Source organism: Miniopterus natalensis, chromosome 22 (genome assembly GCF_054644295.1).
Source record: "Miniopterus natalensis isolate mMinNat1 chromosome 22, mMinNat1.hap1, whole genome shotgun sequence".
Taxonomy (NCBI): domain Eukaryota; kingdom Metazoa; phylum Chordata; class Mammalia; order Chiroptera; family Miniopteridae; genus Miniopterus; species Miniopterus natalensis.
Window position 1 is genome coordinate 12,507,490 of NC_142102.1, and position 14,254 is coordinate 12,521,743.

The window sequence follows — 14,254 nt, forward strand, 5'->3', positions numbered from 1 at the left end:
CATATCCGAGCAACACATAATAATTGACACCAAGGGAGATCCCCCAGACCCTTGGCGTCAGGAGAGGACTGTGTTAGTGGACTCAGTGGATAGTGTGGGGGGTAGAAAATGAAGCCACAGTCCTTGGGGAGGTGGGGGTCAGGGCCGAAGGCCAGTCCGCAACCCGGAGCACTGGAGGAAGGAGCATCGTGGCCGGAACCTCCACAGGGGAGGGGTTCGGACGAGGGCAGGAGCGGGTCTGGAAGTGGTGCCGGCAGAGGGAGGCGGGACGCGGAGGCACTGCCAGGGGTCCTCTGTCCTTGGTACCTGCAGCTTCAAAGGACCACGTGCCCTACTGCTTTCTGAGCTGCTCTCAGGAGTGGACGCATGACAAGCAGGTCAGTGCGGGACCTGCCAGGCCAAGGACCCAACCGCAGGCTGAGCCGCGTACAGGGCGGCGAGAGAGAAGGGCTTTCCCCGTCATCGCATCCGAGGCTGAAGAAAAACACCAAGTGCAGATACAATCTCATTGTGCTTTTAATTACGAAAGATGTAAAATGATGCATTATAAAACTTGGAAGCTACTTTATACAAATTCCAATCTTTAAATATTGTTTAACGAGGGACCTGGGAGTCAGGACTCTGGCGGGAAGTCTGATCAGTTGCTGTGATGGTTCCATCCCGGGCAATGAAAACGGGCTCGGAACCATCTGTGCATAAATCAGAAGAGCCGACAGGAGTCAGGACTGGAAATGTCTCGAAATATGCAAATGGACAGGGGTACACGACACACAGCTCAGCTCAGGGAACATACAGTAGACTCGGGAGAAACGGAACAGGACAAGGGGGGTTATGTTCAGCTTGACACCATCAAGAAATCTTTCTCCTAACACTTCACATCCTAAAAACCACAGCTGTACAGAGAGAAAAAACGCCAGCAGAGAGGCCCCAGCTCTGTGCTGTTTCACTGCTCGTTACAGCCGCCTCTTTCTTGTAACAATACTCAGTGAGCAGCCGCGACAGAGGCCGAGGTCTCGCCTCGCGTGTTTGAAAGGCGTCCGTGAGCGCAGACCTACCCGCCGAAGGTCAGAGCGACCCCCGCCCGTCCGCGGTTGTCCGTGACACCACCTAAGCAAAGGGCTGTATCACACCCAAAACCTTTACACAGGAAAAGGTCGGGCTGACGAACCTAAGAATAAATTTAACTCAGTGCTAAACTTTACTGTCATCATGAGACTCTTCCTGGGAGCCTCCATGCCCATGAGTCACACAGAGAAACCCCCGGGGTAGCACAAGTCATCATGCAGGTGTCGGGGTCTCCGGGTGAAACACGGGGCTGCCTCGCAGGCAGAGCTGGGACCCCGACACTGATGATCCCCACGGGTAAGGCACTGTGCAAAGAGTGAATTATGCTGGGACCCCCACTTTAAATAACCTCCTGTAACGTCACACCACGCCCTGTCTGAAAGGCCAGACCGGATGTCGGGGCCTCGGGCACAGGAAAGCACCAAGGAGCCGGTCCTTTCGGCACGGGGCTGCTGGGCACCATTTGAAGGAAAGGCCCCTGACCTGAACGGTCACTCTGAGAGCTTAAGCGTGAAGGCACCTGAAGTTCAGGGGGAGTAAAGCTGGGACAGGGAGGCCGACTGCCCCTCCTGGGCCAGCCCCGAGCAGGCAGGACTCGGGTTTCAGTTCCCCATTGGACGGGGGCACTGGGCTGATGGCAGCAGGAGGGTGGGTCCCGCAGGGGGATGGGAGGTACCACCAGGGCTGGTGAAAGGTCGGGGGCAGGCAAGGCCCCGCAGACGGAGAGGAACGGACGAGGTCTGGAGAGTTAGCAGCCCAGGATCCTGGGACACTCCTCTCGCCATAAGGCACAGGCGGGTCGGAGTGGCCCGGGACCCCCAGGGAGGGGCACTCCTGGTGCCTCCTGGAAGGGCAGTGGCTGTCTAGGCAAAGGTGCCAGCGCCGCTCACCTCTCCTTCAGTGCTCGGCAGGCCCGTCCCCTCTGCCCCTTCAAACGCACCCGGCAGGTCCCTGGTCAGGGGCTGGCCCAGCCTAAGTGAGAGCGGCAGGCAGTGGTGGCAATCTGGTGATGCTCTTTTAGGCTAAAGTGTTAATGACTAATGGCAGTTCCATGAATCAGGCCTTCATTTCACTACACGATTCTCCACCTTTAAAAGATGAATATTTCAAAGCAATTTAGACTAAGACGTGGCTCTGAGACGGAAGAATTTTTAGGTGAGGCCTGCCAGGACCCCGAGGCCCTAGCACTGGGGCAGCCGCAGCTGGCACGGCCACTGTGGGTGCCCTCAGAGCACAGTTTTCACCCGCCTGCTGTGTGGCACAACCTCGAGGAGAGTGGTGCCCACAGGGTGCAGGTGGTCACCTAGTGTTAAAAGCGTATTAAAGTGCATCTTGACTAACCACAGGCACAAGTGTCAGGAAAGCTATAGCTCTGAGAAGACTTGGCAAGGAAGAGGGACAGCTAGAGATTAGACTGCCTCACAGCAGGCAGATTCACTCACCATCATCCACCCACCCACCCATCATCCATCCATCCGTTCGTTCGTTCACACGTTCAGCACACGGCTACACAGCACCTGCTCAGTGCCAGGCACTTGTCGGTACTGAGGGTTCCACGTGAGTGAGGCACAGTCCCTGCCCACCCTCAAGGAGCGGAGGGTCCAGTGGAGTAACGTGAACACCCCCGTCCCACAGAGGAAGAGCGTCGCTTGGCTGCTGCTCAGTGGCCGAGTCTGATCCGAACCGCTGGCCGCTCCCTCCGGGCGCTGTGTACGGGGCGGCCTGTACGTGTCTGGCGCCTGTCCAGAGCCTGTCCGAAGGATGTCATGTGTCTGCGAGAAACCTTCAGGCCCACTTCCTTCCTCGGCCACCGAGAAGCGCTGCTCTCTCTCTCAGGCTCACCCCCTACCAGGGTCTTTTTCTTCGGTGACTGAATGGATAGGCTCCTCCCTCCTGTCCCGAGGAAAAGGTGAGCGAAGCAGCAGGAAAGGGAAACGAACGGGAAGAACAATTGGCCGCTCGGCTCGATTAACTCAAGCCTGTTCTTGAACTCGCGGCGCAAATTCTTCACGTTAGAGCCAGGGCGTCGGAGAGCTGCGGCTCTCGTTCTGCCCTGAGCGCGCCTGCCACCAGCTGGCAGGGGCCCAGCCACACAGCCAGAGAAGGCGCCTGGGGCTGTGGTACCTGCTCAAGGCGGAGCCGACGCCCAAAGGCCGGGGCCCAGCCGCCTCCCACGCCAGCCGGGCCCTGTCTCCAGGACGGGCTGAGATCAGTGGTTCTGAGCGCTGCCCAGTGGGATCGCGGCCTCCATTCCATGGTATTTTCTACTGTTACGCACTGACCGGCTAGATGGCCGACAAAAAGACGTGGTGGTTACGGCGATGACCAGTGCACTGCAAGCCCAAACCAGCCTTCCTGCAGCAGCGTAACCCGCCACAGGCCTGAGGGGCAGTGCGCAGCTCTGCGGCCCAGTCAGCCACGGTGCGTGAGACGGGACGTCAGCAGAAAGCTGGGAGCCGTGGAATCAGGTCTCTCCAAGTCAGAAGCCTGAGATAACGAAAGCCCAGGGGTGGAGCTGGCTCCATTCTGTTCTGTTCCACTTGAGCCGTCTCAGATAGAAGCCCTCCCGTTCTGTTCCTCCTGTTCACAGTCGGTCAGCGCGAAACGTCTCCTCAACAGAGGGGTCAAGCAGGCCCATGGAGTCGCTCAGCATGCTGAGCCCGTCCAGGCTCAGGGGCTCAATCTGGAGCTCCTCTTCCAGTGGGAACGGAGTGTCCATGTTCAGGCTGGCCTCGGGCATGCCCGCCAGCGCACTGCTGAGGTCCCTGAACAGGCCAGAGCTCGAGTCTTCTGGAAGAAACAGCAAGAGGGAGCAACAGGGCAGATCAGGAGGAGTGGGGGCCCCGGGCGACACCACCGCTGAGGACACCCCCGAATTGTTGCCCTGTCATCTTCCCGATCAGGAAGGTGATCGCTGTGTCCCCGCCACTTCCAGGCCCACAGTCTCGCTCTGGAATCTACGCTCTTCCCAGTCAGCCCCACGACTCCCGGTTTCCGCAGGCATCTCCCCACGAAGAGCTGTCAATCACTTAAATCTAAGCATTTCAGAAAAGGCTCACTGCCTGCAACTCACAAAGGCACGGCTGGGCTGGGGACTCTCATTTTTTGGCTTTACCTAATGTTATTTAAACTGAATTGCAACGGGATCTGTGAAAACACAGGAGAGTAAGAAGAGTGAAGCAGCAGAGGCGAGGCCACACTCACCTGTGAGGATGGTGTTGGGGAAATTCCCGCAGTTGGAGTACAGGTTTGGTCTCAAATGAAACGAGTCCTGTGCTTCCTGGGGACCTTGCTGCACCAGGGGCACCTGGAAGCAGCAAAGGTTACGTTGTGAAAACCTATCTCTGCTCCAAGGAGTGAATAACGCCATGGGTTCCCAGAGCAAACCACAGTGGACGCTGCCTTCTAGAACCTCCCTGCGCCTCTCTCTCAACGTAACAGGTTCGTGCACTGCTCCAGTCCCTGCAGCCCTACGACCAGGGTGTCATTGCAAGTCCCTGCCGCTTGCTCAAACAGTTCCTCTGCTGAGGCCTGACACTGAATAAGGCAGCGGGCACCAGCACTTCAGGGCCGGGGGACCCCAGGCTCTCCGGCCACCGAGCACATCTGAAACCCGAGAAGTAGAGAACCTGCCTGCTTGCGGGGGCCCCACACACTGAACAGCTTCTGCTCTGAGAAGAGGCGGCGCCCGGGGCGGTCACTCACCTGCTGCGTAAAGGCTGGGCCTGGCCTCAAGGGCTGCTGGTCGAAGCTCACATCTGGGAAGAAGCTGGTCAAAGATGAACCCTTCGGGAACAGGAGGGTCATTCAGCTGGGAAGTCACGGAAAAATCAGCGTTCCCTCCACATGTGCTGGGACTCACCTGGGCCGCGAGGAGCTGGAAGTCCGGCTGCTGCAGCGATGAGGCTGCTGGTGGCCGAGCAGAGGGCCCCTGGGGGGGCGGCTGCTGCAGCAGAGGCTGGGGCAGCTCCTGGGGCGCGGGGTACGGGGGAGGCGGGGACGCTTGGGCTTGAGCTTCTGCGGGCAGGAAGGACAGCGGGCTCCCATCGGAGGACACCATCTGGAAGACAAAGTCGCCAGTGAGCTCAGCTTCTGAGCTTTCAGCAGCAAGAACTTTACGAAACGGAAGCGTCACCGTGAGGAAAACCTGACTTGGCCGCGGCGCCCTGTGCTGCGCTGAGGCCTCTTCCCGTGTCTGCACCGCGTATCGCAAGTCTCACCCCCCAAGCATTTCCCCTCAACGACAATTTCTACTGTCCTAAAAAACAAAACAGAAAACCCGGCCAATTGACCAGTTTCTTCTCCGTTTTCTCAGTAAAAACCATGGCATTTGTTTATGCCGTACCTTCTGGTTAAAGATGGAAGAATGAAAAAAGTACTTAGCTCTACTGTCTCCCAAAACTCTACTAAAAGCACTAAAACAACATGAAACCACCATTTCGGGTTTCTATTCCGTACCCAGCCCGTGACCGATGGGATGGCGGGCAGATCACAGGCACATCTAAGTCATGCCAGGCACTCTTTCTAGGGTTTGATTTTAGCTGGGCTGAGAGGAGATCTGCTCAACTCCGAGAGTGCGGGACTGAATCCGTAATACACACGCAGGAGGCCAGACCAACGAAGGAAGTAAGGCATTTATTAGCTCCCGGAGGGGAGAAAAGGGCCATCTTACTGTTTCACGGTCTACTGTGCGGTGAAAGTCCGGCTGCATTGTCACGACTACGAGGACGTCACGCACTGAGGACCCTCTAATGAAAATCATGACGAACTGCACTGTGCAGAGGGAGATGCGTGCGGGACGACGGGCGGAGCTGAAGGAGAGCAAACCTGATCTTCCCCGTAGGTCACCAGGTGAGGCCCAGCACCCACACTGCAGAGCAGTCAGCACGAGCTCGCGCGGTGGGACCACAGCCGCCATCGCCAGGGAGGGGCAGCTCTAATTCAGAACAAGCCCCTCAGAACTATTTTCACTTTTTAAACTATGAGCATGAACAATAATTTAAAAAACAACAAACTAAATATAAAGCAAATTAAAAAAATGAAACATCTGAAAGACAATCTCTCCATCCACACGGTCTCCTTAAAATGGACCTACGAGGCACAAGTAGTATTTTTTTACATCCCGTCAAATAATTTTGCAAAATAAAGTTAACAGAAAAAGAACCATTAAGAAAACAATTACGAAATACCCTCTCCCCTTCTCCCGCAGGGATTCCTCATATAATCAAGATCCCGTAGCTGGTAACTGGTCACGAATGGCTAACGGCTGGACTTGCCAGTCCTCCCCGTGCTCTGTCCACTCCCCGTGAGGTCATTCCTCACGGAGAAGCAGTTAGATGATGTTATGATGTATCTAGGGAGTGACCAGCAGGTTTAAACTATGTCCACTGATGATTCTGGTAAGAACCCCCCTGAGCTGAGAGCAAAAACCGAGTCGGCCGTCACAAGAGGACGTTCCAACCCTGGGCTTCTGTAAGGGGCTGGGGACGTCGGCTCTTTCTAAACAGACTTCCTCGGGCTCTTGCGAGGTGACACGATCCTTACGACACCTACTACTTCACGAGCAATAAGAGGATGGTTCCTCCACTCTGCAGTCGTAGCTGGGGAAGGGGTCTAATAGCAAAGCTTTGAGGAGACACTAAATGTCTCCTGTGGCTTTTCCTTATGGTTTAAAGCAGCTGAGAGCCAATCACGGGTTTTCCACGCCTGGCTTCCCCGCGCTCAGGCACACACATCTGGACTGCGTGCTCTACACCTTCCCTTCCCCCAGCCCCAACTCCCAGGGCGGCGATGACGGCAAACGGCTCAGCGTTTGCTCCGGGGTAACCAAGACGAGCCTGCTCTCAGAAAATCATGACTGCATCTGAGTCACTCGCACTTCTGCGCTGACTTCCCACATAGGTGACCTCACGGACAACGCCTAGTGTCATGGACCTGACCCAAAGCCGCGCAGACAGGGAAAGCGACTCCCATGGTCTCCAGTCTGCTTCGTCGCAGTTATTTTTACCTGCGAGGCAGGATAGGGGTTCATCGGGCTGGTTGAGGAGAGCTGTCTGCCGAAGCCGTGATGCGCCTCGGGGCCGGGAGAGAGCGTGAGCGGGCTCACGGGGGGCTGCCTGCGCCGAGAAGGGCCGCTCAGCGTGCTGGTGGGAAGAGACGGGTTGCTGAGGGAGAAGAGGCGCAGGGAGGGGTGAAGAGCCGAGGCGCTGGCAGCAGGGGTCTGTGGGTGGCTGTTCAGGGACGAGGAGAGTGCTGCCTTGCTGAGTGTGGCCTGGATGGAGGGGTTGCTCCGGGAACTCTGGAGACCTGGAAGACAACAAATGCCAAGTGACTGGTCATTTTCCACCAAATCGGACCAAACCGTTCGTTTTCCAAAGGTTAAACAGCCTCCTACGACGTGAGGGTGACTCGACGTGAAGGAGCTCGCAGGAAGCTGTCCCTCGCGAGGTTTAGTGGAGCTGCTCCAGAGCTTGTCACGTCGGCGGGGCCACCAAAGCAACATGTCAGCGGGGCCAAGGGCTACAGGGCAGGAACAGGCCGCCTGGCTGGGGACACGGCGAGGTCCTTGGGAGCAGGGGGTGCTTACCAGAAGAGCTTCGGAGGCCCAGGTGAGTCATAGCAGCAGGGAGGTTGCCCACACTGTCCCCCATGCTCATGCCGCCGAAGAGGTGGTCACCGGCGTCCAGGGAGGCCGGCAGGGGCGCCGAGTAGTGGAGGTTGGTTAAGTCTGGCAGCGACCCTCCAGTGTTCAGGGTCCCCAGAAAGGGTGAGAGGCCCATGTTTTGACTGTTGTGTGGAAAAGAGCTGAAAAAGGAAAGGTGGGGATTACTCTCTGAAATCATTAGGCTCCGGGGAGCAGGACGTGCCTGACACTCCCCTGCCCACTAAAAGCAGTGGGTGCCGAAGACGCAGGTCGGCCCTGAGCTCCGCCTCCCCCTCCCCGACAGCTCCCTTCCCTGGCCCAGCCTCTCTGCAGGGCCACCTCACCTGCTAGGTTGGACCGAGGACGCCACCTACACCTACTTCACAGGAATATTTCCCAAGACCAGGTAACTGATGCAGAAGTTGTTTTAAAATTATAAAGCACCACATAAAGGCACTGCGGCGCAATTTACATGGTTCCGTTTGGTTGATAAATTATCTTTCCTACCAAAAAAGTATCTCTGAACCAGCCAGACAGCTTCCAAGATACAGTCTTTCAGTTACAGTGTGGAGGGCGGTTTCAGGGAGCAGGACGGCAGGGAGAGCCGGTTAGAAGCTAGGGCTGTGCTTCGGGAAGACGCGGGAGGGAGTGGAGTCCATCGGGGGCACTGCACTCGACACAGCACCCTCAGTGCAGCACGTCCCAGGTACCAGCCACTGACAGTGGGGCCTCGAGAGACTCGGACAAAGTAGGGCCAGACAGCCAGAAAAAAAATAACCTGCGATATAACAATTCAGGCGTCGTGACAGAGCCCGGCAGTGGAAGGTGTGGAGACGACGACCCGCAGGCTGGAGGGGCTTCCTGGAGGCCCCCGAGTTGGGTTTGAAGGCTACAGAATTGGGGTGATTTTAGCAGGAAAATCGTTCCAGGAAGAATGCACAGCAGGGGCAGAGCAGAAAGGTGAGACGCCCCGTAGCGTGGCCCAGGACCCTGACGCCGCAGGAAGGCCCAGTGTAAGCGGGTCGGTGCTGAAGGGAGGGCCCTGCAGGTGCAGGCAGAGCCCGAGGCCGCAGTGACGTGCGGGCGGCAGGAAGCCAGAGGGAGGCTGGGAGCGGGGAGACACTCGGTCATTCTCAGGACAGCGCGGCTCACGGGCGGGGGAGCGGGGCTGGGGTGCAGGAGGCAGAGCCGGAGGCAGAGAGGACGCTGGGACGCTGCTGAGCAGTCCCACAGGGCGCCAGGTTCTGCTTCGGGGCGTTTACCCAGCCGGCGCGTTCCTCTCAACGCGTCTGTGGCGGCTGTCCCTGTCCCTGTCCCTGTCCCTGTCCCTGTGGTTATGCGACAGAATCACCCCAGACGACGGAAACACGAGTAGCAGAGGGAGCTGCTGCTTTTCTGAAAATGCAGCCGGCCTTCCGTTCACACACAAGGGAGGTTTCTCAGGTTCTGAGCCACGAGCAGAAAGAAAGGCACTCACTTGCCGCCTCCAACGTCGCAGGATCGCGGGCGCCCGGACAGGGACTGCATCTGGGGAGAGACGGGCTGGGTTACTGGCTGAAAGGCAGGGCCTTGCGTCCAGAGGCGTCTTCGTAAGAGCCCCGGGGCTCCCGTCCGAGCAGGGGGGCGGCGGCAAGGGGACCTCGCACAGCAGCCGCGTTCTGACTACGCCTCTCCGGGCACGAGGGGGCAGAACGTTAATAAACGTTCTCAGTTTGATGCTTTATTAATTACCCTCCAGGTGGACGGTACTTCCTTCAAAAAGGCCAGCGTTTTACATACAGAGCTTTACACAAACACTCCTTTCCCACTGGCTGAAAGGGAAAGATTAAAAACATGACACAGGTGAAGAAATAAGAAATCACTATCATCCGAGCCTAAATATTTCAACTAGGAAACGAGCCGGGTGGGGTGGGGGGTGTTTCTGTGTTTACTGCAGAACCCCTGGACCTAGACGCCCGGTGAAAGGTGTTCGGGGATGTGCTGTATGTTGAAAAACTTGAACGAGCCCTTGACTGCGGCTGCGGAGGTGCCGGGCGCGGTGAGAGGCACAGCCGAGCGCGCACCCACCTCCTGCGTCTCCCAGAGCTGCCGGGGCAGAGGCTGGGGCACGGTCACCGGATCCTCCTCCTTCAACGAGCCGGGGAAGGCGGCCACTGGGGAGACAGTCACTGCGTTAGGCGGCAGCCACCCCCCTTGGTCAAACGCATCATCTTTGTTAAAAAAAAAAAAAAGATTTAGTTCACAGACATCTAGCGTTGTTGTGAGAGAGCCCTGAAGACAAGGGAGGGGCCAGCCCCCGGGACTTAGGGGGGCCGACGACAGGACGGGGGTTCGCCACCAGAGACGAGGGACCCCTCGGAGCCACGCGTGCAGCCAGTCGGGCTCCGGCGGCCACACGCGCTCCGGCTGTTTCAGCCCCACAGGGGCTCCTAAGGGCAACAGGGCCCAGAAAGAAGTCACTTAAAACAGGAGCCCACGTTTCAGAGTAAATTCTGAGAAAAAGATCTAAAGACGGGAAGGAAAACTCTGAAGTAGGTTTATCTGGTCTCAGGCTTAGTGACACCCAGGCCGGGTTCACTGCCGGGCGCTCAGGGTGAGTCGAGGGTGGCGGAGGCGGGAGAGGGAGAGAAGCCTCGACGTGAGCGCGAAACATCGACTGGCCGCGCTGCACACGCCCCGGGGAACCCAGCCCGCAGCCCAGGCTCGCGCGGAGCGGGTGGGCCGGCGGCCTCCCGGGGCAGGGACAGCGCCCGCCCGCTGAGCCTCGCCGCCAGGCGGCCGGCTCACTCCTATTTTCACGTGATGACAGCCTGTCCGCGCGGCCCTGCGACGGGACTGCGGGGAACCCCACGAGGAGGAGCCCTTGTCATCTCGCGACCCTCCCTTCCTCGTGGCCTGGGTCGCGGGCAGCCCTAATTTTACAGAGCATCTCCGACAAGTAAGCCCATGTGCGGCCGTCAGCGTGTCGGGACGCTCTGGAACGTGGGCACGAGCCGGTTCAGCTGCTGAAAGGGGGCCACGTAAACCTCCGTCAGCACCCACCCGGCCCGGTGGCAAAGCCAGCCCATACCTTCTGCGTGCCCGTCGCTCTCGCCGTCGCAGAAGCCTAGCGGGAAAGGAAAACACACTTTTATGTGGCACTTTCGTTCCTGCTGGTTCATGACTTAGTCACTCTCTAGGTGTGAAACAGAACTTTTAAATCCCACCCGTTTCGGTACATCGGTTCATCTAAGGGAGCCAGCGTTCATCCTGAAACAGGCAGGCGGGGTTCACCTGGTCCAAAGCCGGTTCCCAGCGACTTTCCTTCCCCTTTAAACGGGTCTCCCTCTCCAGCTGTGTGACCGCCTCTGTGCCCACAACACGAGGCCCGGACGGGGGCCGCCTTGCGACACCGCAGGCGTGGAGGGCAGACGCTCCGCCCCCAGTCAGGCCGGAGCAGGGGAAGGCTTCGCGCAGGAGGTGCCGTCCGAGTCGACCCAAGGGCAGCGAGGGGGTGACAGTAACAACTGCATCGCCTCCTGCTGACCGTGCCGCTCGGGCGCGGGGACGGTTCCCGGGGACGGAGCCCTGAGCGCCGCCTCGGCTGCGGAGCCCACTCCCTGGCTCCAGTTACATTTTCCCATCACTCTACCCGTTACTTTATTTGGCTGGTCCTATAATGAGAAATACCTTTTTGCAAAGCTAGTTGATATTTTTAAAATCCAAAAGGAAAAAGGAAATGAAAAACTTTAATGAATTACAGGGAAACGCAGGGAACTATTTAAATAGCTCCCGCCAGCAAACACGATTCTCCAGAAATAATTCCCATCCTTGGAGACGGGGAATGTTTTAAACACACTGGCTTTCCCACGTAAACACGCCCATATTTGGATGTTTCTTGAGCCCTGCGATACTTGCAGGGCGGCCACGTGGTGCAGACATCAGAGCTGGAGGGCGGCCCGGCCGGGCACTGAGGCCCAGGAGCGTTTAACTGCCGAGGGGACGGGAGCGCCCGTGGTGCCCCGAGGCTCTCGTCGGCCCAGGAGCCTGCCCTGGGCGCCCCCTGCTCCTGCTCGTGTACCGGGGCCGACGCTCGCCGCCTCCCGCCTTTCTCACGCGTCCTCACGCCTCACCCCTGCCCTCGGAAGCCGCCCGTCGGCATCAGCACCTGTCGCGTTCTCTCGCCGCTTTCCTCTTTGCACGTGCCCCAGAAGCTGCTTCCCTGAACCCCCTAGGTTCCCTTGTCCTCGCCGGGCCTCTGGCCTTTTCAGAGTGAGCTCTGCCCGGAAGGGACGGCAGAGGCAGGCATGCGGCTCTTTCTTTGGGGTCCCAGGTAAAAACCTAACAGCCTGGCTCCCTCCCAGTCCAGGGAGACTGAGATCTTGCTGCAGCCACCGGGCCCCGCGACGGCCGTCTCTGCTTCTGCTGGGCCTGGTTCATAGCCCCGAGTCCCTGCCTGTCCCGAGCCACACCCCCACCTCCCCACTTCTCTAGCCCACACCCAATTCCCGCGTAACCGCCAGCTTCACCTCCTCTCCCCGTGGGCAGCCCCGTGAGCTCCTCTCATCTGACCCTGAGCACACACGTCTCCCCCCACGTCTGCCGGGCGGCGGATCCTACGGGACAGACGGAAAACAGACCCGCTGCCGGCAGGGGGCCCGTGCGTCTTACCCATGTACGCGGCCGGCCAGGCCGACTGGCCGCCTCCTCCGTAGGGGTCCTGGGGCTTGGTGCTCAGAGCACTGGTGTGAAGAGCAGAATCGGAATTGGTCCTAAGCGGGGAGGAGAGAGTCTGGTGAAAATCACCTTTATTTAGTGAAAATGCAACAGTCTTGATGAAAATTACCAACGGGAGAGAAAGTGAGGATAATTATTTACAATGATCCATAAAACGCGGGATCTGGACCTACCGGAAGTCCCTGCACGTCAATAACAGCCCCTGAGGGTCGCCCACACCCAAGATGACTTAAAAAAAAAAAAAAAAAATCAATGGAAAAAATATCCCCAGGTGAGGATTACCAACCACCACAAAAATTTCTGTTTAATTTCTAACATCCACAGACAAAGGCCAAGAGATAGAGACGTAAATGGAGACTCCAGGGCCGCCATGGCTTTTAGGGCGGGAGAGGAGTGTCCAAAGACACGAGGCCTGGGAACGCGGACGGGGGCCTATTTCTGAAGCTCCCCCGGACAGCTCCAGGAGACGACCATGGACTCGCGCAGGGTGGGGCCGCCTGCCGTCAGAAGGGCTTGTGGACTTCAGGTCAGCCTAAGAGGCTTCTCTGCGGTCCATGCCCGGGGACAGCCGCGTGCGGCCGGATGGCACGTGCTGTGTTCAGGCCGGGCAGGGGCAGGTCAGAACTCGCTATGAGCTCAGAGCCTGGGGCCAGGCCCAGCTCCTTCAGGGTCGCACAGACTCAGACAACGGGGATTTTTTTTATTTCTGAAGATCTAATTGGCTTTATTAAGTGATTCGTGAACTGGGCGGAACCTCCCCTAGCAGCCGGGGGGAGCCCCCGGGAACTCAGTGCAGGCTGCTGTCAGGTGATACTTCAGCGGGAACGGCACTGCGGCTCCGGCTGCTTTTCTGAAAGGTCCTTGTTTACAGGGGACAGACTACGCAGCCGGCGGAGGCATGAGCGGAGGGTGGGCACGGAACAAGAGGCAGGACGCTGCGGACTGGAGCCGAGGGACGGCCACAGGGGCTTCTTGTAACGCTTTTCCCTTCTGTGCATGTTTAAAATTTTGCACTATAAGCAGCTTTTAAAAAATGCCAGTTTCATCACTTACTAAGTGACCCTGGACAAGTCATTAATATCTCAGAACAGGAAAAAAGCTCGTTCTTGTCGGCTGTGATCAGGACTGAGCGAGCGACCTACGCACAACGCTGACCACCGGAGCCTGGCCCAAAGTGACCGCAGCAGCAGCTCACGTGTGCCGCGTACTCACCACTCCCGGTATTACCCTACTTGGTCTTCACGACCACCCCTCGATACAGGAACCTTTACCTGCCTTTCCAAATGAGTAAACCGAGGCACAGAGAAACCCAATGACTTGCTGAAGGTCACGTGGTGAGAGGCAAGCCCTGCAGTCCCACCCCCGACCGCGTGTCCTTACACAGCATCATTCTGTTCTCTGTGGACATTCAGTAAATGGTGAGGGGCTTGGTTTTGCCTTTTTAACACGTCACATAAACACAGCTGGTAGAACAGCCTCTGGCAATGAGACACAGGTGCCACGTAAAGGGCGGCAGGGCGGTCAGGCGGGCTGGGCCTCTTCAGGGGTCACTGGGAGGCGATGCGCGTACCTGTTCAGTGCAGATGTCAGCCTGAACCCCGGATGCTTCTCTTCTTTCCAAGGGGGCTGCTGCCTTTAAGGCCAGAACATCACAAAGGAAAGGAGTTTAGTCCACAGCCTGGGTCTGAGAACCGACTGCCCCTCGCCCAGCTGTGCCCCGAGGAGAGGCCCTCAGGGTGCTCGCGTTGCCCGTCACTGGGAAACGGAACTGTCAGGCCGCCCAGTTTACATCCAAGTTTCTTGGATATAAATTTTAAAGTTTGGAGATTA

The 14,254-nt window shown here is 58.0% G+C and overlaps 1 protein-coding gene across 2 annotated transcripts in view; it reads right to left on the reverse strand.

The window, feature by feature from the left end:
- Positions 1 to 2,516: 2,516 nt before the first annotated feature.
- Positions 2,517 to 14,254, reverse strand: part of CRTC3 (CREB regulated transcription coactivator 3) — a 51,722-nt gene continuing 39,984 nt past the window's right edge. Inside the window, exons 5-15 of one of the 2 annotated variants that reach the window (XM_087829249.1) lie at positions 13,995 to 14,057; positions 12,359 to 12,459; positions 10,779 to 10,814; positions 9,776 to 9,861; positions 9,186 to 9,235; positions 7,652 to 7,869; positions 7,073 to 7,371; positions 4,928 to 5,125; positions 4,771 to 4,851; positions 4,270 to 4,372; positions 2,517 to 3,852 (exon numbers count right to left, since the gene is read on the reverse strand). In XM_087829249.1, coding sequence (XP_087685375.1) covers positions 3,650 to 3,852; positions 4,270 to 4,372; positions 4,771 to 4,851; positions 4,928 to 5,125; positions 7,073 to 7,371; positions 7,652 to 7,869; positions 9,186 to 9,235; positions 9,776 to 9,861; positions 10,779 to 10,814; positions 12,359 to 12,459; positions 13,995 to 14,057 — 1,438 coding nt within the window. In that variant the 3' untranslated portion in view covers positions 2,517 to 3,649. Of the gene's footprint in view, positions 3,856 to 4,269; positions 4,373 to 4,770; positions 4,852 to 4,927; positions 5,126 to 7,072; positions 7,372 to 7,651; positions 7,870 to 9,185; positions 9,236 to 9,775; positions 9,862 to 10,778; positions 10,815 to 12,358; positions 12,460 to 13,994; positions 14,058 to 14,254 lie in introns of both variants that reach the window. The other variant, XM_087829248.1, reaches the window with a different exon arrangement.